The 26,831-nt window shown below is 50.4% G+C and overlaps 10 protein-coding genes across 10 annotated transcripts; 3 read left to right on the top strand and 7 right to left on the bottom strand.

The window, feature by feature from the left end:
* Positions 1-301: 301 nt before the first annotated feature.
* Positions 302-2,468, bottom strand: dbp9 (ATP-dependent DNA/RNA helicase). The gene is made up of 4 exons (XM_025680546.1): positions 2,219-2,468; positions 2,090-2,166; positions 1,547-2,025; positions 302-1,485 (listed from the first exon to the last, which is right to left on the bottom strand). Exons 1-4 carry the CDS (start codon positions 2,421-2,423, stop codon positions 393-395), a joined length of 1,854 nt encoding a protein of 617 aa, XP_025544010.1. The 5' UTR covers positions 2,424-2,468; the 3' UTR covers positions 302-392.
* A 433-nt stretch (positions 2,469-2,901) lies between these two features.
* Positions 2,902-4,601, top strand: BO79DRAFT_272569 (uncharacterized protein; the record flags this gene model as incomplete). Its single annotated transcript, XM_025687441.1, has 1 exon — positions 2,902-4,601. The coding sequence occupies one exon, from the start codon at positions 2,902-2,904 to the stop codon at positions 4,471-4,473; it is 1,572 nt and encodes a 523-aa protein (XP_025544009.1). The 3' UTR covers positions 4,474-4,601.
* A 378-nt stretch (positions 4,602-4,979) lies between these two features.
* Positions 4,980-6,516, bottom strand: BO79DRAFT_235037 (uncharacterized protein; the record flags this gene model as incomplete). Its single annotated transcript, XM_025684444.1, has 2 exons — positions 6,283-6,516; positions 4,980-6,205 (listed from the first exon to the last, which is right to left on the bottom strand). The coding sequence occupies exon 2, from the start codon at positions 6,153-6,155 to the stop codon at positions 4,980-4,982; it is 1,176 nt and encodes a 391-aa protein (XP_025544008.1). The 5' UTR covers positions 6,156-6,205; positions 6,283-6,516.
* On the top strand, positions 6,368-8,285 carry BO79DRAFT_224681 (uncharacterized protein; the record flags this gene model as incomplete). Its single annotated transcript, XM_025683687.1, has 6 exons — positions 6,368-6,557; positions 6,672-6,689; positions 6,856-6,976; positions 7,227-7,339; positions 7,667-7,848; positions 8,235-8,285. The coding sequence occupies 6 exons, from the start codon at positions 6,368-6,370 to the stop codon at positions 8,283-8,285; spliced, it is 675 nt and encodes a 224-aa protein (XP_025544007.1).
* A 1,291-nt stretch (positions 8,286-9,576) lies between these two features.
* BO79DRAFT_43592 (uncharacterized protein) lies at positions 9,577-10,040 on the bottom strand. The gene has a single exon (XM_025689247.1). The coding sequence runs from the start codon at positions 9,979-9,981 to the stop codon at positions 9,628-9,630; it is 354 nt and encodes a 117-aa protein (XP_025544006.1). The 5' UTR covers positions 9,982-10,040; the 3' UTR covers positions 9,577-9,627.
* A 484-nt stretch (positions 10,041-10,524) lies between these two features.
* Positions 10,525-11,759, bottom strand: BO79DRAFT_206926 (uncharacterized protein). Its single transcript, XM_025682073.1, has one exon. It carries the CDS (start codon positions 11,360-11,362, stop codon positions 10,994-10,996), a length of 369 nt encoding a protein of 122 aa, XP_025544005.1. The 5' UTR covers positions 11,363-11,759; the 3' UTR covers positions 10,525-10,993.
* On the top strand, positions 11,582-14,083 carry BO79DRAFT_43582 (uncharacterized protein). Its single transcript, XM_025689246.1, has one exon. It carries the CDS (start codon positions 11,801-11,803, stop codon positions 13,844-13,846), a length of 2,046 nt encoding a protein of 681 aa, XP_025544004.1. The 5' UTR covers positions 11,582-11,800; the 3' UTR covers positions 13,847-14,083.
* An 884-nt stretch (positions 14,084-14,967) lies between these two features.
* On the bottom strand, positions 14,968-17,790 carry BO79DRAFT_206923 (putative ABC transporter). The gene is made up of 9 exons (XM_025682072.1): positions 17,713-17,790; positions 17,278-17,602; positions 16,962-17,202; positions 16,653-16,911; positions 16,147-16,606; positions 16,012-16,091; positions 15,789-15,942; positions 15,458-15,735; positions 14,968-15,386 (listed from the first exon to the last, which is right to left on the bottom strand). Exons 2-9 carry the CDS (start codon positions 17,456-17,458, stop codon positions 15,144-15,146), a joined length of 1,896 nt encoding a protein of 631 aa, XP_025544003.1. The 5' UTR covers positions 17,459-17,602; positions 17,713-17,790; the 3' UTR covers positions 14,968-15,143.
* Positions 17,791-19,259: 1,469 nt separating this feature from the next.
* BO79DRAFT_187489 (glycoside hydrolase family 28 protein) lies at positions 19,260-20,916 on the bottom strand. The gene is made up of 3 exons (XM_025680545.1): positions 20,424-20,916; positions 19,937-20,353; positions 19,260-19,860 (listed from the first exon to the last, which is right to left on the bottom strand). Exons 1-3 carry the CDS (start codon positions 20,628-20,630, stop codon positions 19,396-19,398), a joined length of 1,089 nt encoding a protein of 362 aa, XP_025544002.1. The 5' UTR covers positions 20,631-20,916; the 3' UTR covers positions 19,260-19,395.
* A 3,407-nt stretch (positions 20,917-24,323) lies between these two features.
* BO79DRAFT_206921 (arginine--tRNA ligase) lies at positions 24,324-26,690 on the bottom strand. Its single transcript, XM_025682071.1, has 4 exons — positions 26,274-26,690; positions 24,899-26,193; positions 24,432-24,845; positions 24,324-24,378 (listed from the first exon to the last, which is right to left on the bottom strand). The coding sequence occupies exons 1-4, from the start codon at positions 26,496-26,498 to the stop codon at positions 24,372-24,374; spliced, it is 1,941 nt and encodes a 646-aa protein (XP_025544001.1). The 5' UTR covers positions 26,499-26,690; the 3' UTR covers positions 24,324-24,371.
* Between the last annotated feature and the right edge of the window lie 141 nt (positions 26,691-26,831).

Below are 26,831 nucleotides of genomic sequence, written 5' to 3'. Positions count from 1 at the left end.
TGGTTTGTTTATGGGGGTATGCATATATATTGATAGTTGGTTAGGAAGTGGTAGGTATTTGTGAGGGGTGCATAGTAGTAGTTAGTATATAATATCTATAAGCTTAGTAGGTGATGTTGATGCCGTGGGATGTAGATGTTAGGTCCTGGTATATAACCAACTGCATGGGAATAGAGCCTATATCAAATGGTGATGGGAAGAAATATAGCGTTAGTGTGAAATGCAAGTGGTAGATTTCATGATTTTATATTTGACATGCAATTATTGGAATTGGAGTTCTATATGCACGCACTATCCCAAACCGAATATGATGAACTTTTTCCCATGGAACCAAGAACAATATGTACATAATCCCTCATTCATCCACCACTAATCCCACACTGGTACAACGCCTATTTCCGGCCCCTATTAAACGTCTTCAATGGATCAACCTTTCTAACACCCGAGGGCTTGCGGCCCTTGCCCTTGGCGCGGTTCTTATCTCTAGCCTTGCGGATGCGGTTGTCGCTGTTTTTCCGGAACCCAACGAAGCCGACATCCTCGCTGGAGATGCCCTTACGACCCTTGGACGGCATCAGGTACTCGGGGATGTGTTTCAGGTGGGGTTGGATACGTGCGGAGCGCAACTCGCCATCGTGACGGAGCTGGCGCAGCTCGTCGGGGTTGTCTTCGAAGTGGCGCTTCAGCTTCTCGCTCTTGACCAGCTCCTGACGGATCTCACGAGCACGGGCTTCCTGGACGGCAAGGCGTGTGATGGCGCGAAGACCGTCGGTCATACGGTAGCGGAAGGCGTCGACTTGGCTCATCTCAAAGTGGTAGGGCTTGACTTCGTGGCCATGTTTGGATTGACGTTTGACGATCTTGGCCAGGACGGCTTCGTCGTGTTTTGCGGTGGGGAAGGAGGTGGGCTTGTGCTTTCCGTACTGGTCTGCTGGGACGACGAACGAGAGCGCCATGCCGGTCTTGCCGCCACGGCCGGTTCGTCCGATGCGGTGTGTGTAGGATTTGGCGGTTGTGGGGAGGTCGAAGTTCAACACGCAGGCCACATTCTGGAAGTCGATACCACGAGAGATACCATAGTCCTTCTCTTTCGCGGTGAGCTTGCGGCGCTTGTCCGGGCGATTCGACTTGCTCTTGTCATCTTCAGCCTCTTCGTCGTCACTGGATCCCATGACACCAGCAGCTTCCTCCTCCTCATCAGCATCGGCGTTCTTGGCCTTTTTCGACTTGGATCCCAGGACTTCCTGATCGTCTGCAGCGATAATGATGTCGTAAACACCCTTGTTGAATTCCTGGACGACGTGGATTCGGGAGTTCACTGGCAACTCGGAGTTGAGAACACAGCTCTTGACGCCGAATTGTTCCAAGAAAAGCTTAAGGCGGTAGCAACGGTCGATATCTCCGACGAATATGATGACTTTGCCCTTGATGAGTTGGAGCTTGAAGATCACGTATGTCAGGAGGAATTTCTCATCCTCTGCGCATCTGGTGGGAAAAGCAGTTAGCACAGCGTTTGGATCCTTTGTCGTGTGCAGATTAGGCTTACTTGACAACAAATTGACTAACACCAGCGCCCTTCTCCTCCTTATCCTCCAACTTCAGCACAACAGGGCTGCGACAGAATAGTCCCTTCAGAGTATCCACTTCCGAGGTGAGCGTAGCACTCATGAGGAAGGTCTGTACGCCACGGGGAATCGCCTTGGAAAGCGCATTAATATCTTCGTCGTATCCGTACGAAAGGACCAAGTCGGCTTCGTCGATGACCAAGTGTGTGAGGTTATCCAGCGAAAGAGAGGAGTTTCCGAGGTTGGCAATCACACGAGCGGGAGTGGAGATGACGATATCGGGGTAATCAGAGAGCATAGTGCGCTGTACGGCCTCGGAGACCTTCTGAGTGAGGTTCACAGAGCGAACATCCTTTCCGCAGAAAGCAGCGAATGTGGTGACGACGTTTTGGACCTGTTCTGCAAGCTCTCGAGTGGGGACGAGGATGAGGCCTGTGGTTGCTTTAAATGAGGGGTCGGCCTAGAAGCAGAATACGATTAGTTTGCCTCTTTGATGTCTATCGATAATTCCGGGGAGTACTGACAGCTTTCTTCTGAAGAATGGTCTGAAGGATAGGGAGGACATATGCGGCGGTCTTTCCGGAGCCGGTCTTTGCACGAGCTGGTATTGTTAGTATGCTTATCATCCACCATAGACACTGGGATATACACACCAAGAATATCTTTGCCAGCGAGCGCCAGTGGAATGGCCTTCGCCTGGACGAGCGTAGGCTTGGTGAACTTCTCTTTGATCAAGGCTTGGCGCAGTCGCGGATCCAGGTTGAGACTTTCAAAGTCGGCCTCGTTCGCATCGGGGGCTTCCTTAGTCTCCGCAACTTCGGGGGAGGGAACATCATTAGCATCCAACTTGCGCTTCATTGTGGCGATATAAATTCCCAAATTTCACTGCTAGTTTAAGGGAAGGGAGTCTGGGGAAGCTGGTGAACGACTGGAAAGTTTTCCTCATTCAAGCGGGCTGGAAAATCCGTCGGGCGGTGAGATTTTCCGAGGCTCTGATTTTGGACGAACTCCACTTGCGCTCCACCGATAAGCCTGTTCGCTGCTATCGCATCTCCATCCCTCGTGCGAAGTACACTCCAGTATCTCTTGCCATTTAAGGGTCAGCAAACTGAGGTACCTTCTAGTTCTTAGCCATGTCGCTGCTCAGGTATCAGATAGCAGTCTATCAGGCTGACCCGTCGCTCTTTCCCTCTTCCTATGATCTCGCTCCTTCTGCGAAATGTTCCTTAGGAGATATCCACGATGTCGCTGCTAGGGCTTCCCTGCAGCTCATCGACTAACCTAGCCTGCCACTCGCGCCAGATTCTATCAATTCTTTATCACTCTCATTTCCAATATGCCCCATAGGAATATCCATACTACCGGCTTCCCCTCTGGAGATAAACCTGATGGTCCCAATACTTTAGAACGCAATTTTCCCAGCCATCCACCTCCCTTCCCACTGAACACAACAATTGATCCCAAATTCAAACCTGCCTCGGGACCCCGTCCGAGCTTAGCAGAGCAAGCCTTGACAGGGAATGCCAATGATATTTTACGGAAAGTGGACTCCAATTCAGGTTTCGTATCACACAGCAAGGAAGACGGGATAACGCAAACTACAGCCGATGATGCAAACTGCCTGCCTAGGAAACGTCATTGGGGACACCACATACCACCAGTTGGTGATATTGATATGGTGGAGGCTTATATAGCGCAGAAGGAATGCCATGAGCAGCAGAAGCTGATCGCTATAGACAGGCACAAGGTGCACAAGTTACGTGCCATGATGTGGGAGCAGAGAGAGGAGGAGACGGCTGTGAGGGATTCTATCAGAGCACAACTCAGTGCTATTACATGCTGCACTTGTCAATCTACTGCACAGCTCATTGAAAAGGATTACGCAGCACTCCGGTCGATCGCGCTGTATCATTTGGATTTGGAATATCAGCTTAATCAGTCTGAGGATGAATTGGAGGAGCTTGAGCAGGAACTCGCTCACTCAGCCGCCCGACTGAGCCGCCTATTCCACCCGGTAGATAATAGAGCACCTCAAGGTGTTAGGACCGAATTTGGGGTTGCGCGTTCTCGTTCTGATCCTCGAGGCTTTGACACCCGATCGGTCCCGCTGACCACATCTGAGAGGAAGAATGATTCACAGCAGAAGCAGCCCCATCTGTTCGCTTCGCAGGTGCAGGAATCCATATCTGGCGCAGAGAGAGTCCCGGTCTCTCAAACAAGCACGTGTCCAGTAAGTCCAGATTATAGGTTCCCGCAAGCTTGGGATCGGATACAGGCACAGCCACATTATGACATCGCCGACTTCGAGTCAGACCTTGACGAAATAGCCCAAAGTGATCCAGGATTCGCAAGGGGCACAGCTCACTCCTTGGGCATTCGCAGCCGTTCTGCAGATGACATCCGTTTTGCAGATAATCAAGTCAAAGACCCGTTCAAGTTGACGATTCGTGAAAGGTCCTCCCCGTATGATCAGAATGATTTCGATAGCACTGGGCCACCCTTTCAGCGGCGTAAGTTCATAGACAACTGGATCCTTCACCAGGTTCGCACCTCATCGCTGGAAAGTGCACGTCTGAGATCCCATCCCGTATGGGAAACTTTACGTACCCAGGGCTTGACCGATGAAGACATCAGTCAATTGGCTCTTGGAAGCTGGCACTCAAATGACGCAGGTGCGGTGGTGTCTAGTGGTTCGACGATCAAACCTTCCAAAAAGCCGGAACAAGCCAGCACTGTTATATGGCACGGGACCTGCAGGTCTTTCAACAATCGAAAGAGAACTAATTCCATAGCTTTTGGCACTCGGCCACCTCTCCGTCGCATGTCTCGCTATGATTCCGCCTGGCGGGTATTTGGCCTTGAAGATGAAGGCAGTCCGCCAGCAGAGTTGGGCAAGGAGAATGAGTAATTGGTATATTTCAATATCCGTTCGTTTAGATGGTGTAGCATAGCACAGAGATTGGTGGCTAGTCATGGCCTATCGTTAGTGACAACATGCCAGCACTTGGATAGCTCTCAAAATGCATACATTATCAGATTTCGCTAGTCAGTATAACAATGCCTTTACAAGCCCAAGTAGATGGCACAACCCAGCCCAATAAGATCAGAGATCTTGTGTAATATCATATAGTCAATTTAACTGCAATTAACTGCCATGATCAAAGATTCCATCCTATAGTATCATCGAGTATCGTTTCCATACCATATCCACCCATAAAGTAAAAACACAAATAGAACATGAAGAATAACAAGCACAATTCATTATGTACATCCATTGCATATCATATCATAGCATATCATAGCATACCATATCCATATCCATAATAATTTCATATCAGATCATTTACTTTCCGAATAACCCAATGCATCCGTCAAATAAGCAAGCAAGAAAGCAAGCAGTAATCAACCAACAAATCAATCACTCTCACTCAAGCTGTCCCTTCTCCTCCCACGCCCTCCCTCCCTTCTATACCCCTTACTCAACCCCGGAATCGGATGATGATAACTCCTAGTCCCCGTATCCTCCGTATCCACATTCGAATACTGATACTCGGACCTCGACGGCGCCGACGACGAGAAATCCAACGGTTCCGTGTAGTGGCCCCGCACGGACTGTCTCTCCCGCTTGCGGGGACTACTAGTCCGTGATCCGGAGGACTCACTCGGCGGGGGATTCCTGCGTCGTTCACGCCGACGGTTATGTCTTCTCGCCGAGGGTTCGCGGCTGTGACGGCGGTCGTGGTGGTCGTCGCGGGTCGGTGCCTGGCTAAGGGTATCCTCGCTGCCGGGTACGAAGGAGAAGTCACGTCGTCTGCTCTGTTTCCGGGATGGCGCTTTGGCGGGGGCAGGAGCCGGATCATAAGCGTAATCGCGGACCTGACTTCCGCTGATTTCGCTCTGGTTGTAATGACTTGCTGGGTTGGAGAGGTCGTAGTCACTGCCGTAGTAGGTTCCCTCTCCTTCGCGATTAATGCCCCCGACACGGGCGGCTTTTTCCTTTCTGTACGCGGCAACGTCCTCGTCGACTTCGTTTTCCCAGTTCGCGGTCATTTCGTCGTCCTTGCGCCGACGACGGAATTTCTCGCGGAGCTTGCGGCGCCGTTTACGTTCTTTCTCGGCGGAGGTAGCCCCCGTTACGCCGGTCTTTTCGGTCAGGTTGGTGGCGGTTTCGTCGGTGTAGGTGTAGCCGTCGTCGCTGTAGCCTTTGTGGTAGACGCTGCCGCCGCCGAGTTTGGTACTTTTCGTGGCGTTGGATAAGGTGCGCCCGTCGGGGCCTTTGCGGCGGAGAACGGTCGATTTGTATTCTTCCCAGTCGCCTTTGCGCCAGATGAATCCGCCGTTTTTGGCCCAGAAGAAGAACCAGATTGCGGCGAGGACGAAGGCGGCGCCCAAGATGGCGAAGAGCGCCATTAGGCCTTTCATGTTGATGTGGCTTGGTTCGACGGTGCCGGAGCCTGGGGCCCAGGTTGTGCTGGAGCGGCCGAAGAGGTGGGTGTGAGGAGCGGCATTTTGGTCGTGTTGCTCTGAGGTGGTGATGGTGTTTTGGGTGCTGGCGGGGAGGAGCGTGGCAGAGGGGTGGATGGGAGGCATGGTTGTTGGGGTTGAAGAGCCGTCAAGAGCTTGGAGCTCTAGACGGGACTCTGGATGGAGATGATGGTGGTTAGCTTGGTTGTGGGATGGTGCGGGTATGGGGCATTATTGGAATGTGGGTGTGTACCTTTATCGAGGTTGTCAGTGTGAGATCGAGTTTATGGTTCTTCTTATCTGGATTCCGATCGGTCGGGATACTATGTAGATGGTAGATGGTTGGAATGTGGATCGCACGATGTGGTGTATCGCTAGACAAACTGGTTAGTCTATGCAACGGGGATAGTGACCAGCTCCGTCACGGACGGAAAAGGGCAGAATTGAAGACACTCAGTGAGCAGAATGGACGAGCAGCCGCCGAAAATGAGGAGGTTGGAGTAAATGGCGAGGCTGGGGATGACGCCGGTTTGTTTGGGTGTCCAGCGTGGCCCCGGCAACTCGCTTATTCAGCAGCCCTATCTTATCAGGATCACTATCTGAAAGTATAACTCTACAGGTGGACAGTCCTTGAGCTTAGAGGGACCGGATCGACAGTGCGTACGAGTCCAATTACGATGCTTGCGGTTATTCCCGATGACAGTCTTAGGTTTCAGCCAATCTTCTTCACTGGAAGTTTACGGAGCTCAACAAGCAGGGGGCGGGAGGCAACAATGAATCCTGCGAGTTGACAGCGGGGGACCTTTGAGATTAGCCTGGAGTAAAGATAGTACAAATAAAGCCGGAACACTGGGATCGACGGGTGGTTGGCTGTGGATAACACTAGCAACTCTAGGGAATGGAGTTAGTCTCATCCAGGAAATGAGTCACGAGTATTGGGCATCAACGTCCGGATGATAGAGATGAAAGACGGGAAGATTGAGGGATATACCGAGGTGATTGTGGGCTGAGTCGACAATGATAACCCGAGATGTTATGTCTTATTTGCATTTTAGGTACTCGGGAATGAGGATGTAATTAATATTTACCCGATAGTTTGACATGAAGCGGTAGATTTGAGTCCGTGGCTCATTAATTTGGGCCAATGGCGATAAATGTAATCCTGGTAAGCTAGTATGACGCAGAAACCACGTTTAGAGTTGTGCCTCACTCAGCCTCAGCTGAGCAGGGACAGGGAGGTCGTCTGATTTCAAATTCCAGATATCGACTTTATTGTCCTTCTCAGTCCGATCGATGCCAACAGTATCCGTGTAGATGCATATTATTTGCGCTGTGGATAGGCAACCTCTCTCTGTAGCCAGACGTGTGAAAACACGACAGTGTTCTCGCAATATGACTCACGGGATCTTTGATTTCTAAACCCCTTGTCATGAGGTTAATGTAAATATCAGTGCCCGAAGAAGCTTGTTGAGAAGCAGCAAGAACTAGGTTGATTGATCCATTGACCAACATTGCCACAGACATGGGTATCCAACTCATCCGAGACCGGAAGACCTTGGAGGAGTGACGGGAATGATGGACTATCACAGGTTCGTTTATGCCTGTCATTCGCAGTTAACTGTCAGGACTATAACAAGCCGGAGCAAAGAACTGCGATGCAAATTGTTTGCTAGCGGGCAGTGTTGTCGGGAACCCATTTTCTAGCGTGCTTCGACTCCATCTTCCATGCCGTTTGCTCACCGGAAACTCCACCAGGATGGAGGATCAAGATATCAGCCAGCTAGACGATGCCGGTAAGTGGGGTAGAAGAGCATTCAGAGTAGATGACCACTTCTTTATGTCATGGGGAGTTCAATCTGCAGTAAGTTGGAGCGAAAGCTTTTCTATAGATTTTTATTTCGCGCAGGACAGCTTAGGATAATCGCACTTGAATGGATCTACCTGAGTGACACCGATCAAGTTTGCGTGAACCTGTTTTCCAATTTGACATCGCAAAATCTGGATGGTAAAACTTTTTTTTACTTTTGCGCCTCCGGTTGAGAGATTTTCACCTGCAGAGGCGGACGGCAAGAAGCGCCGCAGTGGAGGCCGCAGTCGTTATTGGGCCGCAACGGGGTTCCTGCCAGCGTCCAGGACTTTTGGGCAGCCAACAAGACGGGATTGTCTCGGACAGAGCATGGATCCTATCTTATTTGATTATTGCAGACCCATGACAATGTTTCCGGCTCAGCGCTGATCACACGGAATGGGAAATGACAGATTTGGGTAATGGTTGAGGAAGCTCCCCATCCATCCTCACCATCACCAACACCATCATCATACATCAACCTGCTAGTCTTGTAAGTTGTAGTGGCAGTCAAGCCTGGTCCGTGGTTCGGTTCCGCTCAGACCCAGGGTTCCTCCGATGGAGCCCGGGTTTATTTGGTGGGGGAGCCTAGCGGTTTTATTTCCACTTCCCCTGGCGTTATGGCCGATACGCAGTTTATGGCCAGTGCCTTTCTGGCATTTTGAGATGACGCACTAGTGGTTAGGTTGGTACTTGAGAGAGAATGAACGTTCGATGATATCCCGAGAGTAGGGTTCTGAAAGCCACCGTGGATAAGGCTTCGTGCTACACTGTATAGGATCCTGTTGGAAGGCGCGGATCGTTGTCCATCACGAGGCAGGATGATTCCGGCCAGTTGCTAAGCAGTCCTGGTGCGACGCCGCCATGACAATGTTGACAGACTCACAACGGACGTTGCACCAAGCTGCCAGCTAATCTAGCTTTTCAGACTGGAAGGGAAAGACAATCTCTTTTTCACAATATGCCTTGGTTCATTACTGTGTCACTGTGCCACTCTGTCATGGCTGAGTACCGACGGGGATACCTGGTACAATAAACCGCCATGCATACCCGCATTTCATCTCTTCAGATACATTGCAAGCCTTGCTATGCATGCATTTGGAGGCAGGGAGCGAAGCATGTGACGTATCTGATCGATTCGACATTTGAGGCTGGGGTCTTCGGGGTTGTCTTTCCTTATCTGACCAGGGACTTGGGACGCAACCTGACGAACCGACTCGATAGTAACAAGCATTGCGCAGACGCTTTTGAAGGAGTCCGAAATTTAGTGCTGACAGGTTATCATATTGATAGCTTTGCAGGCAATATCCAGATGTTGGAATGTGATGGCGATCAGGATGATGGGAGGTAATGGATCCGGGGACTAAATGCCACGCGCTCGGAATAAAAGGCTACAGCGTAGGTACCAGGGTTGAATACCCGTGGGAGTGGGAACGAAGTATACTCCGGACATCAATTCCTCGACATTTGGATAGATCAAATCACCTCTGTCATGGAGTGGTTGATTGACCGTGCTTATGGTGCTGATACGCCAATGGATAGAAATGAACCCGACCTTGCATCTGCAGGTGAGTTCCCTGTCGACAGGCCAAATATAAGATCCTGCTGAAGCAGACCCCAGCATGTGTGACGTATGTAAGGTTCGTGGGTGGTAGAAACTGTGTGTTTACATCTCGAGTCATCCTCAATATTCAACCTGGGTGTTTCCTTGCTATACGACTCGCGCTGGCAATAATCCGCCATGGTGCCTTCCTATCCATTGTAGAGGCGGGAGAGAGAGTCCTGACGGACGGTAACGAGCGGTAATACCGGGTGAGTTAGCGGCAGATCAGGCATCGACCGGCAGCCAGTCAGGGTGGCATCCCCACCTCCTTGCGACTTCAACCGTTCCGACTCTTCTGTCTTCTTTCCCACCAGGAATGCCTCGGATAGAGAGATGAGACGCGATGCGATTGCTGACAGACCCGAAACGGGAAAATGAAGACTAGCAGGGAAGTGTCCATGAAGACAGAAAAGGTAAAAAAAAAGGGAGGTTCGGGAAAATGGAAGGGACAACAACCTGAATAGAGAGCAGGGATGTTTGGATATGGAAGAAAGAGAAAGCATGTCGAGTGTGCAGTTACGATGTCAATACTTGTATGGTTCGCAGCACAGTGGGAATTTTCCTTCTCGGTTGTCCTTGATAAACTCAAAGAAAGAAAACTTTGTAGTAGTAGGTAGATAGTGGTAAGTAAGTAGTAGTATTCGCGTTGAGTCACGATGATAAGTTTGATTGGCGCGTGGTGGTATTTCATTCCATTCTTTTCTTACTTTTTTTTTTTCAAGTTCAATGAATCCGATCTGGAACTCTGTAATTCCGCCTTGCATCCGTCCTCGGATCTGATTCGATCCGGGGTCTGTTGGTTTTCCACACAGTCAAGTCAAGTATTATGGATCCCTTTCAACTTTTTTTTTTTTTCTTTTCTTAATTTATCTTCCCAGTCTACTACGGAGGAGGAACACATCGTGAGATTCGTTCCGATCCGGTCCAGGGATGATGGAATGAAAGCTGACCGACGACGATGACTGACTGACTGACTGACTGACAGATTTACTCATTAAAAAGGCTATATCCATCCATCCAATCTACTACTACTTACTCTGTACTCTCTGTCGGGCATTCCTCTCCAATCCCATCCCCACCATTATTACTCTTAGCACAAGTCAAAAAGCAGTCCGTTCATCTTCCAACCCCACTTCTGTCTGGTCTCTTCTCTATTTCCCCTCCATCCACTCACTCGGTTATCCACTCTACTCTACTCTCTACTCTTTCCCATCTACATCCACTTTTTTTTTCTTTTCCCCTCCCCCTCTTCGTCAGGCCCCGACGGGACCACAGAAACTCTACTACTGTTTTGAAACCATACAACCAACCTTATCATTTTACTACCACCACCGCCACAACAAAAACCACTCAATTTACGATACAAAAAAATAAAGAAGATAATATATAATCAAACCAGAAACTGAATAAAATTTCCCGCCAACCGTCTATTCGGTTACACGCTGCCCGACTGCATTGAGACTTGCAGCCCGTGGACATTTTCTGCCGGTCATCCTCCACTCACCGTCTGCCAGACTACAACTGCAGGCGCGCGCGCTCCTCCTTCTGTCTCGTTTCTTTCCTTTCTTCTGCTTCGTTTCTCCGTTGGTTGACTTGGTTTGACCCACGCCTGCATCTTCCTCTCTCGCCGTCCACTCTTTCCGCCCGACTACTTTCTACTAGTAGATACGGTCTCGTTTCCACCGCTGACCCTCCTCGCGCCAAACCAACCATAACCGACGCCTTCTCTTTTTTTTTGCCCTTTCTTCTTTTTTTTGTTTTTTCATTATTCTTCGATGGAGCCTGTGCAGCCTGTGGACGACGACTATTTTCACCACGAATCCACTCTTCGTCGCTGACCCCCGATCTAGACACACACCGTCTCCTGACTATTTTCTGGCCCATCTGCTGCCGGTCTCGTTTGCTTTGTTGAGGCTACCGCAGAAGTGGGTTCCCCGACACTGGCACTGGGCTGAATGGGGAGAGGGTGAAGCAGTCCAGCACCACCACTAAATTATCACTGGACGAAAGCGAGAAAAAATTAACAAAAAGAAAAAGACAAGAGGAAAGACTAGTAAAGAAAAGTCTGTCTTCGTTGAGTCATTCGCATGAGCAGCAGCTGGTGGCTGCTGTAGGCCACCCGGAGTCCTGAAAGCCTGTTGGATCACCACGTTTCACGTCATCCACACTGCACACTGTCGAGCCCTTTCCCAATCAATCCAACCTCTCCCCTCCCTCGTCTGCCTGTCTGTCTTGTCCTGTGTCTCCCCTTTCCACTCAAACCCACACCCACAGTTTCCCCTCTTAGGGTCGGGCCTTTCCTTGGCCGCCTTTCCAGAAGTCATGTCTGGAAAAGTCCCTCACGCCGCCTTCTGTGAGGAATATGATGAAGATGCCCATGTCATCCTTCCCGACACTCGTCAAGTCGCCAACCTCACTTCTAAGCGCTCCAAGCCTGTCTTGAGATCGCCTGCAGCCCCCCTGGTCGACGTTGCAAGTGACTCCGGCTATTCTAGTCGTACCGCCGCCACCGTCAACAGCACCCAATCTGGGCCGTCGGGCCGGAAGAGTCCTGTCCCTCTTAAATTAGACACCACCCTCGTCAAACGTGCTGACCTTGGCCGCGTTCGATCCAAAAGCAGCAGAGAACAATCCAAACCTCGGATCGTTCGTCCCTCTCGTGAGGACAAAATGCAGGTCGGCGCCTATCCCAACGGCGTGAGCCATGCTCCTGCCCACGCTCAGCGGTCTCCCTCCAGGCCTCGTCGCCGTGAGACTTCGCAGATGCGCCACTACCCTGGCACCTGCTGGGAGTGTGATCAGGGCTTGTACCATGCTTCGTCAACCCCAGTCGACAGCCGACCATCCATGGACTATCCTTACTACATGTCGCAGCCTCCCTCATCGGCTCACGACTATCCTCCTCCCCCTTCACCTCGCGGGGACCCCCGGTACGCTCCCAACCCGGTCCAGGACATTCATGTGTCCCGCTCCAGCCGCCCCTCCGCCCGTGGCGGGGGTCCCATCTACCATCCCAACAACCGACCGGTGAGCTTCCATGGCATGCTGCCTGGAATGGGACAGATGGTGTACCAACCCTCCAGCATGAGCCGCTACGAACATGGGCCCCCGCCGTCCTCGTCAGCGTACGCCTACAACCCCTCCGCGTATGCGCCTTCTCATTACTCGCAACAGTCGCCTTATTACAGCGGCATGTCCGACTACGGCGCCCCTTCCGAGCATCGGCAGGAGCGATCAGTTTCCAGCACGCGGGATGGGCGGGGGCGGCGCCCGTCTGTATATGGTGCGCCTGTGGTTGATTACGACTCTGCCTCAGCTGCTTTCGATGACGACGAGCCCTTGGATGCTGCCCCTCCTGCGCCACCACCGCCGCCTCGGGAGCCTCGACCCCGCCTTCCCTCTCATTCTTCCCATGATCGCGACGAGGATTACTATCGCCGGCCACCGCTCAAGCACAAGAACACCCCGCATATCATCCAGAAACGCCCAGAGCCGCGTAAAAATGTATCGGCACCCTCCGTCACGTCCGACCGGCACTCTGCTCGGTCTTTTGATATGGCTGACATGAAGGATGCTTTGCCTGACGGCTACGGCTACCGCCGCTCCTCCCGGGAGACGGTCGTGCCGGCGCGAAGCCGCAGCTACCGGCGCCCTACAGCGTATCACGAAACTACTAGACCCTCGCGAATTGCCGTGGAGAACTCTCGTCGCCGTCAGCCAACTATCTACGACTTCCCAGACGATGACGATGAAGAAGACGACGACGACGAGGAAGAGGATGACGAGATGGATGAGAAGCATCGCGAGGCGGAGGAGTACCAAGCTACCCGCACGGCAAAGCCACCAGTGCCTCCGGCGCCACCCGTGCCGTTGACGGCAGATGCTCTCTTCAAGGCCAAGTCTTCCCAGCGCGCCGAGAGCGATAGTGGCAGCCAGAAGAGTCGCAGCAGCCGTGGCAGCGATGCCCGCACACAGAGCGGTAGTAACGCTGGCTCCAAGCCAGAAGAGGATAACAACATTGTCATGACGCTAAATGGTGTCACGATGAGTTTCCCTCAGGATGGCGGAAAGAAGATCAGTGTCCGGACCGGCGAAACTGGGGCGGTCGAGCTGAACATCGAGGGCAAACAGCGACCGAAAAAGTATTTGACCAATGGATCGGAGTACACTGGCAGCGTGGCTCATAGTCGAAGGGAACTCGAAGATGCCCGACGGGTAAGGGAGATCGAAGATTCCCGGCGGGTGAGGGAGATTGAAGATGCCCGACGGGTGAGGGAAATTGAAGATGCCCGGCGGGTACGGAGTGATCGCAAGTCAGATCGTGCCAGTCGACGCTCTAGCCGATCGACCTACGGCGGTCGATACTAGTTGTGCTTGACAACCATGATGACCTGGGGATATCGCTCCCTACCTGTCCTAGTATTTCTTCTGATCCACGTTTTGTCTCTTGCACCTCACGCACTTCATCGGTTAGACTTTCGGAGCAAGGAGCACTGTTTGCTAAAAGTTCTTCTTCTGTCTTTTATTGGGCGATCATTATGCGGCGGATCTCTGAACCATCACGATACCAAATGGACATCTGGTCCGTTCTGCCCTGGTTCTTGGAAAAAGTTGGAAGGTTCGTTTTGGGAAAAAAGAGCTCTGCTTTGCCATGGGAGGCTATTTATTGCATTGGTACGGTTTACGACTTGGTTTTTGGTCTCGGGTGTTATAAAGAGGAGAGGCGGGTTTCACCGATCACGTCCATCATGGCGACATGATTGTATGATTCTGATGACCTGCATGACCTTTGTTTATGTCTGATGTTATGTCTTATGTTTGATGTCATGTTGATGCCCCATCATGTCCTGTGTCTGGTATTCTTGTTGCGATTTCGATGTCTGGGAGCGTTTGTATTATTCCTTTCGAATGGCCCGCCTGTTCTATCTGCCGAATGCTCGTCATGACATGAGCAGTGGTAGAGGAAAAAGGTATACCCGGTTATGTGATTCGATGTATTTCCTTGTCCTGGTTTCCTTTATTTTACCCCAATTCCCCTTGAGTTACTTCTTTTCTCCCTTCGCGTAGTAGGGTGCCGTTACCCCCTCTCATCCATCTTGTACCTTGTGTGTTATCTTCATGGATACCTACCTCTGTTTTGACCACCTTTGATGATTCCCCTTGCTGCTGATCTTCGTATTGTTCAACCATCCATTGGTGACGGAGCCATGGAATGAGATGTGTTCCTAGCGACGATGTCTCCATACTACCTTTTTTTTTTTTCCGTGCTTCCAGTTCGAGCGATTGTTTCAATACCCTTGATGTTCACCTTTACCCATTATCGATTACCCCCTAGCGAAAATACAATGAAAACAAACATACTATCCTTACAAATCAGCTATAAGAACATTATCTTTTCCATACATAAGTAGTACATAGAGTATATGTTTAACCGCGATCCACAGATCCTATCTCATTCTTAAGACTAACTCTATACCCTAACCCTTCCATTCAACTATCACCCTCACTCAAACAAATTGTGAAATATGAAGTAGAGAGACGCCAACCCCACTCTTCCAAAAAAATGTCATCTTAGGCTAATAATCATAATCAAGCAATTAATACAGTACCCAATACCCCAGCCCCAAGCCTTACTCGGTGATATCATATGATACGATATCACCATTTAAGTCCTCCTCAGCACCAGGGCAATATACGCAAAAAGCCTATACACAGCAATAATCCCCACCAGAATGCCCACCCACTTCCCCGTCCTACCCGTAGCATACCCATACTCCTGAAGTACGCCCGTCCCCCGGATCTTGCACTCATTGGCCAAGTCCGTCTGATACATGCATTGGCAGGAGTCACCGCAGGAGTAGATTCTATGTTGGAATTCGTTGACCATCATGCCTTGGAAGACGTATGCCTATTACCATTATTAATATTGAATCAGTGTGTGTGTGTTGGGGTGTAGGTAGGGATTTGGGGGAGGGGTACCTGATAATCAATGTAGTGGAAAACATATTTCCAGAACGGGTTAAGGATCTTGGGGGTGACGAGGAACCCGCCGACACTCATCCAGAGGCCGTTGGCGAAGGCGACGAGAGCGAGGGAGATGACGAAGTTGGGGAAGATGGAGGTCATGAAGACGACGAGGGATTCGGCGGCGACGAGGTCCAGAAAGAGCCACATTACCCAGGTGAAGAAGGAGGTGGCGGTGGGGTTGAAGTTGGAAAGCCAGTAGGAGATAATGGAGAAGAGAAGGGAGATTAGGACTGTATTTGTCAGTGGGGTGGAGTGGAATAGTAAGTGAGAAGGGGGGGTTTACAGAGGAAGGGGAGGCCAATGATAAAGTTGGAGACGATGAAGGGGAGAGCGCCGTAGAGTCCGTTGGCGCGTTCTTTGATGAATGTCATGCGGTCTTCGATGAAGGCGGGAACGTAGGCTACGGCCATGAAGCTCATGAAAGCGGAGCCGAAAAACTGGTGAGGATGGAGATATTAGTTGTGTTGTTCTAGCTGGAGGGTCAGAGTTAGTGGGAGCAGGCTTACGATTGCGTTGATAAAGGGCTGGATGTAGCTCTGTTCGGTGTGCAGACGCAGCCAGACGGTTCCCATCATGATTGCCAGCCCTAATGGATCGGTCAGTTTTGTTTCTGCCTCGTTGGAGATTTTTGATATACGCACCCAGGTACATGACGATACGGATGCCATATGCCACGACATCACGGTAACTCTTGATGAAGGAGCGGTGCAAGAGAGTAAGAGTGATGCTGAGAATGCCTGGGCGACTTAGCTCGTCCATGTCGAGTTTCGCCGACTGCTTCTCGGATAAGACGGTCCGCTGCGAGACCTGCTCTGCTAGCGCTGCGGCGTTGGAGGACTCAGTCCAGCTTGTATGAATCCGCTGGACCTGATCCTTGGACATGGCGTGTGTGCTGCCTGCAAAGTCGGAGCTGACAAGATCGAGGATGAACTCGGCCGGGTTGGTGTTAATTGGAAGCGAATAGCCAATGCTGTCGAAATAGGTCGGCACTTCTGTGACAGGACCGAAGTAGCACGTTTTCCCGCTCGAGAGGAGGAGGAGCTTATCAAAAAGCTGGAATGTAGTTGTGGATGGCTGGTGGATACTGGCGATAATGATGAGCTGTGAGATGTTAGTAATTGCAGATCTGCAGATGGGATACACATACGTTATTCGCAACCGCCATCTCCTTGACGTAGGAGATGACCTCGAAACTAGCCGATGAGTCCAGTCCGCTGGTCGGTTCATCCAAGAACAGGATCTTAGGGCACGTCATGAGCTGACTCGCCACGCTAACACGCCGTTTCTGACCACCACTGATTCCCTTGCGGATGGGCGTGCCAACCAAAGTGGATGCCTGGTTCTGAATTCCAAATGCCTGTAAAAGAGAGTGAATGCGCTCTTTCCGTTGAAGTTTCGTAACCGAGCTAATTCATCAGCATCAACGCCACTTAACACACTCTAGGATAATACACACCTTGGCAACGAGAGATCTGCGGCAAACTTCAATGTCTCGCGCACCGTCAACGATCCGATCAGTGCATCCTCCTGCTCCACGTAAGAAGTGAGCCGACCAAAGGTCGCATTATCGACCGTCTTGCCATCTATATAGCAATCTCCAGTAGTCTTTGCTCCCGACGATGCTGCGCGACGAGCCAAAACGTTGAGTAGAGTAGTCTTGCCGCATCCCGAGGGACCCATCAGAGCGACTAGTTCGCCTGTTTCATTGATAGAGTTAATCGGGGTGTTCATCCGGGATGGGGTACATAGAGTTCCGGGAAGTAACCACCAACCTTGCTGGACTGACCCGCTGATTCCATCGATCAGGTTCCGGGGTTGTTTGGTATGGCGATCCTTGACGGTGACGGTGAGATTGCGCCAAGAAAAGTCGTTGACGGTATTGTTTCTGAAGAAGCTGGTGGCTTCATTGCGCTCGAGGTCAGAGCCATCAAGCTTAGATGAGAGGTCATCCATATTCTTTAGTCTGAAGGTAATGAATGAGGGCTATAGTATTGTAGCTGATGGTGGCAGAAACCTTGAAGTATGGGAAAGTCTCAAATAAGAGAAAGAATAGTAGAAGGCTTCACAATGTCACACTTCTAATCATGCCTAGCTATTCTGAGATAGTAGTCAGAATAGCGCCTAGTAGTAGCAAATTGTAGAGCAGAATTAAACATCAGAAAAGGATAAGAAAGAGGAGGGAAAGGCGAAGTAAATAAACGACTCACAGACCACTGCAACCGAACCCCGGTCCGGTCACAAGGGGAGGGACAGCGAGACGCAGCTAGTCTCCAGCACATTGCAGCAGCATCCATCATAGTGAGAAAGAACAGAGAATGCCATGTGGAAGGGAAAGTGGGTGACATCTCCGAGAATTCTCGTGTTGCTCTCGCTGCCACACTTTGGGACCCGAGATGAGAGGCTTCTTGGTTCAGGTCCCCGAAGCCCGCACCACAGGTCGCCACTTCTCCTCTCCAAGCCCGAGGACGGCGTCTTCGCTCGTTCGCAACGATCATAAGCTGGCTGAGCCACGATTATGTGAACCATCTCGATAAGTAAGTTAGATAGTTAGTCTAGGTTAAACCATTAGTTTGTTGTTTGGGCGGGTGGATCGCCGTCGGGGCTCCACCCTGGAGAAATGGGGGAAAAAGAAGGGAAAGCTGAGAAGTGAGAACGCCGTTCATCTGCTGAACCGAACGAACGCCTTGTGGGTGGAAAAGAGAAGAAAAAGAAAAAGAAAAATGACCCAAATAAGCAAGCATAGGGGAAACTATTAGCGATGAACTGGATATGGAAATAAGTCATGGGAGGTGATTGGTGGCATTCTTCTCCAGACCCTGGACAGGATTTCTTATCAGCTCCTGCTATTAAATGAACTACTAAGGTAAGTAACTAGTCGCACTTACTTAGTCTGGCCAGCTGAACCATCCTCCTCCTCCTCCTCATCATTCCCTCCAATTGGATTATCTTTACTATCAGCAGTAACCACCACTAGTAAATACTACTACATGATAATACTTACTGCTTTCAGCCCCGCCATGTCATCAAAGACCTAAGTACTGCTATATTTCCCCTCCTTCCCATGCATGTGAGGAGAACATACTATTACTATTACCATTATCGCCCATTAATCATCTAATCGAGTACTAACTAGTAGTACCCTCCCTTCAGAATTCCAGTTAGATCCAATCTAAATTCATACATAACATCATAACAAACAATGTGATATGTCCCTCTCTGTACCTGGCTGGCATCACATCTTGGTGTAACGGTCGCTTGTCGATCCCCTACCCGCTCCGTCCTAGTCTAACCTGCACAATGCAATTCATGCTCACTTCATCACCGCTCCTTGTTTCTTCCCCCCATCACGCAGGTGGAGGCTTTTGTTTTGACTTTTGAGTTTGGCGGCGGAAGATTAGTCTGCGATCGGAGGCGGAGGTGGCTTCTTACTGTAATCTGATTGTCTGCCTACTTATTGAACGGAATAATAATGTGCATCTCGCGTTAGTTTTTCAAAGATGTGCCAGAGACGCGTCGGTAAAACAGTTTGTGCTACAGTGGGTATAAGACAGGTGTGTGTGTGTGTGATTACAGCGAGCAGATCTGCTTGCGTGGCACCTCATGAGAGCCGCGCCTGGTCAGTCCAGATGGTAACATGCCCTTACTTGGAAAGGCGCTATACTGAATTTACGATGGATTGCTTTGTCTTCTAGATTCGCTTTCAGGGACTGCTTTTGATGATCGTTGTAGATTAGACTCGAGTCATCTATTCCTCCAATGATACTCTAAAAATTAAAAGCTAATACAAACACTTCCAGCATTCTGCCAGAGTCCAGAACGGAAATCTCTCACGCAGCCTCACTACTAGATAAGGCCCAACACCTCGACATAGTTAGCTATCAAGAGACCGCTTAGTCGCTGCAGGAAGCGCCCGAGGGGACGTTCTTGCACTTGCTGCTCTTCTTGCCGCCAGTCACATCAACACCGCTCCAGGTCCAGTTCGAGCAGCTGCCGGAACCGCACAGAATGTAGATGTCAGTACCAGAGCTCTTGACACTGCCGGTGACCTTCTTGAAAGTGATGTCCTCAACCTTGACACCGTTGGTGGGCTTGCCGGTGGGGCTGCCGTTCTCGTAGTCCTGCTCAACGACGATACCGTACTTGCTGATGTCGGACAGGGTGATGTCCTCGAACTTGACGTTCTCGACAGTGCCGGTCTTGCCGTAGATGGTCTTGATACGGACACCGTTCTGGGAGTTGAGAACCTTGGAGTTGGAGATGGTCACGTCGCTGACGGTGTTGTCGCTGCGGCCACCGATGGAACCAATGGAAAGACCGTGGCCACCGTCACAGTAGCCGTTGGTGAAAGTGATGTGCTGTGTTCTAGTTAGTTTCCGATGTTTTGCAGCTTCTGGACAGTGACAGTTCTTTTGCGACAGCATATATACATACCTCACCCGAGTTGATGGCCAGGCAGTCATCCTGGTTGTAGACGGTGGCACCGTCGATGGTGATGTAGGTACTCTGACCAATGTCAAAGGCATCGGTGTTGTGGCCCTTGCTCGTACCGGCGGAGTTGTCGATGGTCACGTCGGTGATGGTCAGGTGGTCGGCCAGAATGCTGAAGCCCTGGACAGGGGTGTTGTAGATCTTCAGGCCGGTGATGGTGGACTCGTCGAGCTTGTGGGCCTTGAAGAACTTGGGCTTGGTCTTGCCACCGTTGCTACCCTTGCCGTCCCACCAGCGAGCACCGTCGCAGTTGATCTTGGCACCGGAGGCCTGCTTGACGGTGATGTCGGTACCGGACATGGAGATCAGGGGACCCTTCCATTCCTTGTAGCCGAAGGTGGTTTCACCCTCGAAGATGACCTGTGAGGGGAGAGAATTAGTGGGTCCGAGAAGGACGAGAAGAGACTCAAGGGAGCGAGGGACGACGTACGGTAGTACCCTTCTTCAGGCCAGTCAAGTCAAGAGTCTCACCAGCGGGGACCGCGATGTTGTCGAGGGTGATGGTGGAGCAAGAGGACTTGCCAGACTTGGCAGCAGAGGCGGAGGTGAAAGTGCAGGAGCGCTTCTCAAGAGGAGCAGCAGCGGCCAGCGCAGCGCCCATAGTGGCGGCCACGAAAGCGTTCTGGAGGAAATGCATGGTGAAAACGAAGGAATGGAACCTGGATCAACCGGGTACAATTAAGGAAGGACTAGAGAGAAGCTGGGAAAGGAAAGAGAAGAAAGAGAGACTGAGAGCGTGATGAGGAAAGAAAAGACCAGCCATGGAGAGGGATGCAAAGAGATCTATAAGTAGGTTTTTCGCTCGACTCGTTGTGTCCTCCACTCATCCCCTTTTCTTGGATATAACGGCGATACATCGGAAGTATGAGAATTGGTTCAGGACCCTGGAAGCCACATCGAACGATCGAAGAAACCCGCTGGAGACGGCGGTTTGAGGATGAAATGAAGTGGGCATCTAGACTTGCACGGAACAGGAAGGAAGGCTAGCCAAGCTCGCTAAGCTCGAAGAAAGACAGGGTCCGATGGGTCCCAAAAAGACAGTAGCGCCCAGTAGTTGGACCAGCGCGCCTTCCCCACTAGGAAACCTTTAGGCATCCGGGTTTTTGCTGCTTTCGGCGCCATCCCGAGACACTCCTTTATTATACTTTCTATTGTTTTCTTATCGATCGCATTAGCTATCACCTAAGGTAAGAATCCTCGGCAGTTGGTTTCTTTGCCGAAATTTTCTTTCTCTACTGATGAGAAGAAGAGAGCAATAGAGTTATAAACACTCGACATAGTATGGTTCTCGGGAACACCCTCAGGATCGGCAGCATTGGCATCTCGTCGATCCCTAGCCCTACTGCCCTAAGAACTCTCGGCCTCCGCGGCAACCGAGGCGGATACATAAAATCTTCAGCCAAGCCCACCGAAACGAGAATGAACCCAACTCCGTAGTTCTCACCCTGAAACAAGCGGATCATGTTGCTAATCCATATCAACCAGGGGTTCGTTCGCTGACAGGTTCTGCACAGGATGCAAACGCCAAGCTTCCATATTATCCTCCTTCCACCACGCGCTAGGCAATTAGTTTGGCACTGGATCCCCTCCAATATCAACCGCTGGATTCGAGGTTATTGATTAAATTTCAGGCCATAATCACTGGGAGCCCGGATATTCCGGAGGAATTTCTCAGAGATTTTCCCACAACAATAAATTAATCTTCCCCTGGTACTAATGTAGCGCGTCTAAGGCGCTTCAATTGAGGGTTGTCTCACGATAACTATTGTTTGCCGTTACCCGCCAACATATGACTACCATGTTTTTGCCGGCATTACCGGAGGAGCAACAGTATTTCAGTCGTGACTTTGGGCCCACGGGTTTCCTCTAATATCCCAATTGCTTTCCCTCAAATAGGAAGTCATCTTTCCCGAAGCTGTCACTTTCAGCCACCGACTAGTTAATTCGAGACAGCCAGATGCTCTACATGGCTAGTGTATTTGACTGAATATGTCGGGGCTCAGCAAATTCCAAAAGTGGACCCCGAGACGAGTGATGGAATGCAAAATAGCTGGTCTGCAACGGTCAATTCAATTCCCGGATATACAGGGACCAAAAGGCAGTCTCCTTCTAGCATTTTTAACTTGATTGCAGAGACCTTAACTGGCTAGTCTCTCAAGCCTTCCGCTTACAAATGCAAGCCACAATGGATCCCTTGTCGCACCATAAACTAACCGGTCAATCGTCCGTGCTTGATGGTTATGGCTCTACTATCACACATTCCGTATAGTATACGAATAGACTCGACTATCGCAATTGACAAAGCTGAGCCCGGGCAACCTCGTCAACTACAAAATAATCATGGATGTCAGATAGCTTGCCCTTGGAACCACACAAGTCTATCTGCTGCTGCCGACTAAGCCTCTAATGACTATGGAATTGCTCCACTAAAAATACCGCCTCAAGCACTATTGTACAGCAGCCAAATCACACCACACTCCTTTGCGTATCTTTAATATATACTTCTGGAACCCCATTCCCCACTATCTGACACTAGGTACCTACCGGCCAAGTTAGCACATTCCTTCATCTGGACTAATCAAGGAAGTTTGCCCCTGAAGCACACCACTATATACCCGGATATATATTGAAGCACGCTAGTCAGTTACTTGCAATGGATACTCGGGATAGCTACCCTTAGTAAGGTATCAAGCGCTAGGAAGCGAAGAGCCTACAAGGGTATTCGAAGGTTCCGTTTACCCGAGAAGCCAACTAATAACCCTCAACGCGAGTCAGACAGTGTCTAATAAGTCATATATAAATGAATCAGGAACCTGGAAGACTTTATGGGGCCAGTTTTGCCCTGGTTAGCTTGGTCTCCTGGTGGAGTAGATAGTATGCTGTCAGTTCCTGTTTCGGACTGCGAGTTGGACTCTGTTCTTACGTGGGGGAAATATACGTATTCGTATTTTCGTGATTGCGTTATAGAAGGGGTAAGGGCGTTATCATTGTGTGAAGAGCAATATAGGGAACATATTATAGCAGTCTTCCTATCTGGATATTCTACAGATATACAGTTGCTAGGAATGATAGATCACTCCTTATGCTACGGGGCATGTCTCACCTACCTACTTAACTACTAACTACAGTAGCTATGCTCGCATAGGACAGTAACAGGGCAAATGCATGCATATGATACCATGCACCTGCATATGGCCCTCTTAATTCAGTATATATGTCCACTCTTCCACCGGATTTCAGTAATTAGATCTATAATATTCCGCAAGGGCATATACCCATCCGATAAGTAGTGATGTCTTTTCTTGGTATCTGGATTGACTCTTTCTTTTCTTCAGAGCGAAGTGATGACAGTGAAGTGAAAGTTCCGCTGTGCACTCCAATTCTGGTTTCCCTTAGTATGCTTAATAGTAGAAAGTAAGTCGGCTTCCGTAGCATCATACTTGATTATCCATTGAAGCATTGTAGTCTTCCTACTCGTTACATGAGGTTTCTTTACCTCTCATTAGTATCCTTGCAGAGTACTTGATAGTAGTACTTTATCTATGTCGAATATTTACTTGGTAGTTACTATATACTTACAAGTAATGTTCAGTTGGTGTTCACTTTGGGCACATTCACCTCATCCTACATATTATATATATATACAGCCCGTTATCATGCTCCCAAGTGACCTTTCAAACATGATAAATCAGAACTTCAGGCCGAACCACCGCATGAGATAATACTATCTAATTCCGTTAAAAATACTCTACCATTTCAGATCCACTTGATCATATAAACAAAATCTATACTCATACTTATCCAGAACAAAAAACACTATGACTAGCCTCCCCCCAATGCATACCAACCACGTGATCCAGTCAAGTCCTGAAAGAATAGTTTTACTGTTTTATACGATAACCAATTACTAACCGAAACTCTACTGTAAGAAACCCAAAATAAACTTTTTGCAGGATCCCGAAGATCTGGTAAGGCTACGACCTGCAAAATGCAAAAAGCAAAGCCGATCACGTTGACTTAGTCCCCGAGGCCGAGAGGCCCCACTGCTGGTTGTGGTTGTTGTTTCCCGAGGACGGCGTCTACATAAAAGTTACATACCCGCTCGGGTGGCTGCCTTGCGGGGATTATGGTTTTGAGTTTCGGTGATTGCTTCAAGGGGATCTAGACAATAGGACGCCGATGTGATCTGATATTCGGACGAGACTGTCGATCAGATCGGGGTTCATGGGGCGGAGTATTATCCCGGCTTAAAGATAACTATTACTTTTTGTTCCTGATACTACGGTGTGATTGATAATCTTTCGGGTGTGATGTGAACGCTGAAAAAGATGCTTGGTATTTGGTCACACTAAATGTATATCTTTTATGGTCGCTTCCATTACATACTAGTGACACATTAGTACTGTGTATGATAAAGCGGAAATGAGGCTTGACGTACCGGTTGACAGGGCTGAGACCCAGGATGCGCATACCGTTGTGCAGCACCTGGCGGGCGGACTCGTACAGAGCCATACGGGCCTTCTTGAGCTCGGGCTCGCTACCAACAACCTTGAGCACATCGTAGCTAGAGCTGAGCACGTGGGTCATGCGGAACAGGTAGGTGAGGATGGTAGTGGGCTCCAGGGTGCGGTTCGTGTTGAGCAGCACATCGGGCCACTGGGCGAGGAGACGAGCAAGGTCGGTGGCGTGGGTCTCGGTCAGGAGGCTCAGGTTGGCGGTGTCGAGCTCGTCGACGTTCAGGCCGGACTTGCGCACAATGGAGCAGAGACGGGCGTGGGCGTATTGCAGGTAAGGACCGGTGTCACCCTCGAACGAGGTCATGGCATCCAAATTGAAGTCGTATCCGTTGATACTGTGTGACCATTAGCATTTTGGGACTGTCATGGGGGGAAGGAATATACGTACCGCTTTCCGGTCATGTCCTGAACCATGACGGAGGACATACCCAGGATGTCGGCAGTGCCCTCAGGGTCGGCGACCTGCTCGTACTTCTCGGTGTTCTTCTTCATGACTTCGTGCATCTTGTCACGGACATCCTGGAGGATGTCGTCCAAGAACTTGACGGTACCCTTACGGGTGCTCATACCGCGCACCATACCGAAGTTGATGTGCTGGCAGCGGTTGGCCAGATCCTTGTAGCCCATGAGCTCAGTGATCTTGAACAGCTGGGCCAAGTGGAGATCCTGCTGAGCGGCGACGACGTAGATCATCTTGTCGAACTTGTAGGCCTCCTCACGCTCGAGGATGGCTCCGATATCACGGGTCAAGTAGAGAGGAGTGCCGTCCTTGCGGACGATGATGGCCTTTCCAAGCTTCTTGGCACCGTGCTTGGTGAAGTCGACGATGACAGCACCCTCGGACTTCTCGGACACACCGGCCTTCTCCATGGTCTGGTAAGCGGAGGTCATGCTCTCCTGCTTGATCTGAGACTCTCCAGAGTAGACGTCGAAGTCAATGTTCAGACGAGCATAGGTCTGTCTGTACTTCTCGATACTGAGCTCACGGAACCGGCGCCAGAGAGCAAGAGCCTCCTGGTTACCATCCTCCATGCTCTTGAAGTAGCGGCGAGCGTTCTCGTCTTCGCTGGCATCGACAAGCTTGGCAAGCTCCTTCTCCTGCTCGGCGGCGTCCTCACCCTTCTCCTTCTTGGTCTTGATCTGCTCCTTAAGCTCCTTGATGGGGCCCTCCTGCTCGGAGACGATGCCGTTGATCTTGACGTAGACGTTGAACAAGTGGTTGATAGGGTCCTTGGTCAGCTCCTCCTCGCTACCGAACATCTTGAAACCATTGGCAAGCAGACCGTACTGCTTACCCCAGTCACCAAGGTAGTTCATCTTAATGACGTCCCATCCCATGACGGTGTAAAGGTTGGCGAGGAAACCACCAATGATGGTACTGCGCAAGTGACCAGCATGGAAGGGCTTGGCGATGTTGGGAGAAGAGAACTCGACGATGATGCGCTTGCGACCCTTGGAGGGGTCGGCAGGGTCGCGCAGACCAACGTTGCCATTGGTACCAAAGGCAGACTTCTCCTTCAAGATACGGCTAACGACATTCTTGGTGAGGCGCTCCGGGCGGAAGAAGAACTGCATGTGAGGGCCGAAGGCAACGGGGGGAAGGATGAGGTCGGACTCGGGGAACTTCTCGACGAGTTCCTTGCACAGCTCCTGGGGGTTCTTCTTGATCTGAAGAGAGGGGACCTAGAGATAACATACTACGTTAGTTGGTGTCAAATGACCCAATGGAACTAATCCAATTGTAATTTTTTATGATCGCGTACCGGCAACACCAGGTCACCCTTGTCCAACGAGTTCGTCCATGCGATGCGGGAGAAGATCTTCTCCGCGTCCAAGCCGGTGATCTTGGCCAGCTCCTCGGCAATGTGCTCTCTGTAGACGTCGACGGGGTTCAAGGAGGGGAAGCAGTTGGGGAACTTGGAGGTCTCGGAGGTCGACTGAATCGAGAGTCCCTCAACGGAGACAGCGAGGTCGGAGGCGGACGTCATGGCGGCAGCTTTGTTCTTCAAAAGCGACGCAGAGGAAAAAGACGAGCGCCAGGGATTTAAAAGAGGCGAAGAAAAAGCACCGCGGGCGCAGGAACAGCGACTATTTTGTGTGTAGTATGAGCGGACAGACTGGAAAATGCCGCTGGAAAATCGGCGTGCCCCGCTTACCAGATGGCGACCCATAAATGGAGGGGAATCGAGAGCCTCGCTTTGGAGGGGGACTTTTTTTCTTTGCTCTTTAGCCTCCATTCGGCAATCGCCCATACTGCCCGGGCGGTGAGCACTTCCTCATGACTCATCGAATATAGTCACGTGAGAGACAGATCATCTGAC

Source organism: Aspergillus costaricaensis (genome assembly GCF_003184835.1).
Source record: "Aspergillus costaricaensis CBS 115574 unplaced genomic scaffold BO79scaffold_3, whole genome shotgun sequence".
Lineage (NCBI taxonomy): Eukaryota > Fungi > Ascomycota > Eurotiomycetes > Eurotiales > Aspergillaceae > Aspergillus > Aspergillus costaricensis.
Note: the sequence above shows the minus strand (reverse complement) of the source record. Positions and strands in the feature narration are given on the sequence as shown.

Excerpts from the sequence above, each read along its gene's own strand:
- dbp9 (XM_025680546.1), bottom strand. The coding sequence starts at position 2,423 with ATGAAGCGCAAGTTGGATGCTAATGATGTTCCCTCCCCCGAAGTTGCG. Across the intron at positions 2,026-2,089 it reads CCATTCTTCAGAAGAAAGCT|GCCGACCCCTCATTTAAAGC; the intron begins GTCAGTACTCCC and ends TTCTGCTTCTAG. Across the intron at positions 1,486-1,546 it reads GTTAGTCAATTTGTTGTCAA|ATGCGCAGAGGATGAGAAAT; the intron begins GTAAGCCTAATC and ends TTTTCCCACCAG.
- BO79DRAFT_43592 (XM_025689247.1), bottom strand. The coding sequence starts at position 9,981 with ATGCTTTCTCTTTCTTCCATATCCAAACATCCCTGCTCTCTATTCAGG.
- BO79DRAFT_206926 (XM_025682073.1), bottom strand. The coding sequence starts at position 11,362 with ATGGGCCAGAAAATAGTCAGGAGACGGTGTGTGTCTAGATCGGGGGTC.
- BO79DRAFT_43582 (XM_025689246.1), top strand. The coding sequence starts at position 11,801 with ATGTCTGGAAAAGTCCCTCACGCCGCCTTCTGTGAGGAATATGATGAA.
- BO79DRAFT_206923 (XM_025682072.1), bottom strand. The coding sequence starts at position 17,458 with ATGGATGACCTCTCATCTAAGCTTGATGGCTCTGACCTCGAGCGCAAT. Across the intron at positions 15,943-16,011 it reads AGCCCTTTATCAACGCAATC|TTTTTCGGCTCCGCTTTCAT; the intron begins GTAAGCCTGCTC and ends CATCCTCACCAG. Across the intron at positions 15,736-15,788 it reads CATTGGCCTCCCCTTCCTCT|TCCTAATCTCCCTTCTCTTC; the intron begins GTAAACCCCCCC and ends TGACAAATACAG.
- BO79DRAFT_187489 (XM_025680545.1), bottom strand. The coding sequence starts at position 20,630 with ATGCATTTCCTCCAGAACGCTTTCGTGGCCGCCACTATGGGCGCTGCG. Across the intron at positions 20,354-20,423 it reads GCCTGAAGAAGGGTACTACC|GTCATCTTCGAGGGTGAAAC; the intron begins GTACGTCGTCCC and ends CTCCCCTCACAG. Across the intron at positions 19,861-19,936 it reads TGGCCATCAACTCGGGTGAG|CACATCACTTTCACCAACGG; the intron begins GTATGTATATAT and ends ACTAGAACACAG.
- BO79DRAFT_206921 (XM_025682071.1), bottom strand. The coding sequence starts at position 26,498 with ATGACGTCCGCCTCCGACCTCGCTGTCTCCGTTGAGGGACTCTCGATT. Across the intron at positions 26,194-26,273 it reads AGGGTGACCTGGTGTTGCCG|GTCCCCTCTCTTCAGATCAA; the intron begins GTACGCGATCAT and ends TGTTATCTCTAG. Across the intron at positions 24,846-24,898 it reads CAGGACATGACCGGAAAGCG|TATCAACGGATACGACTTCA; the intron begins GTACGTATATTC and ends ATGGTCACACAG.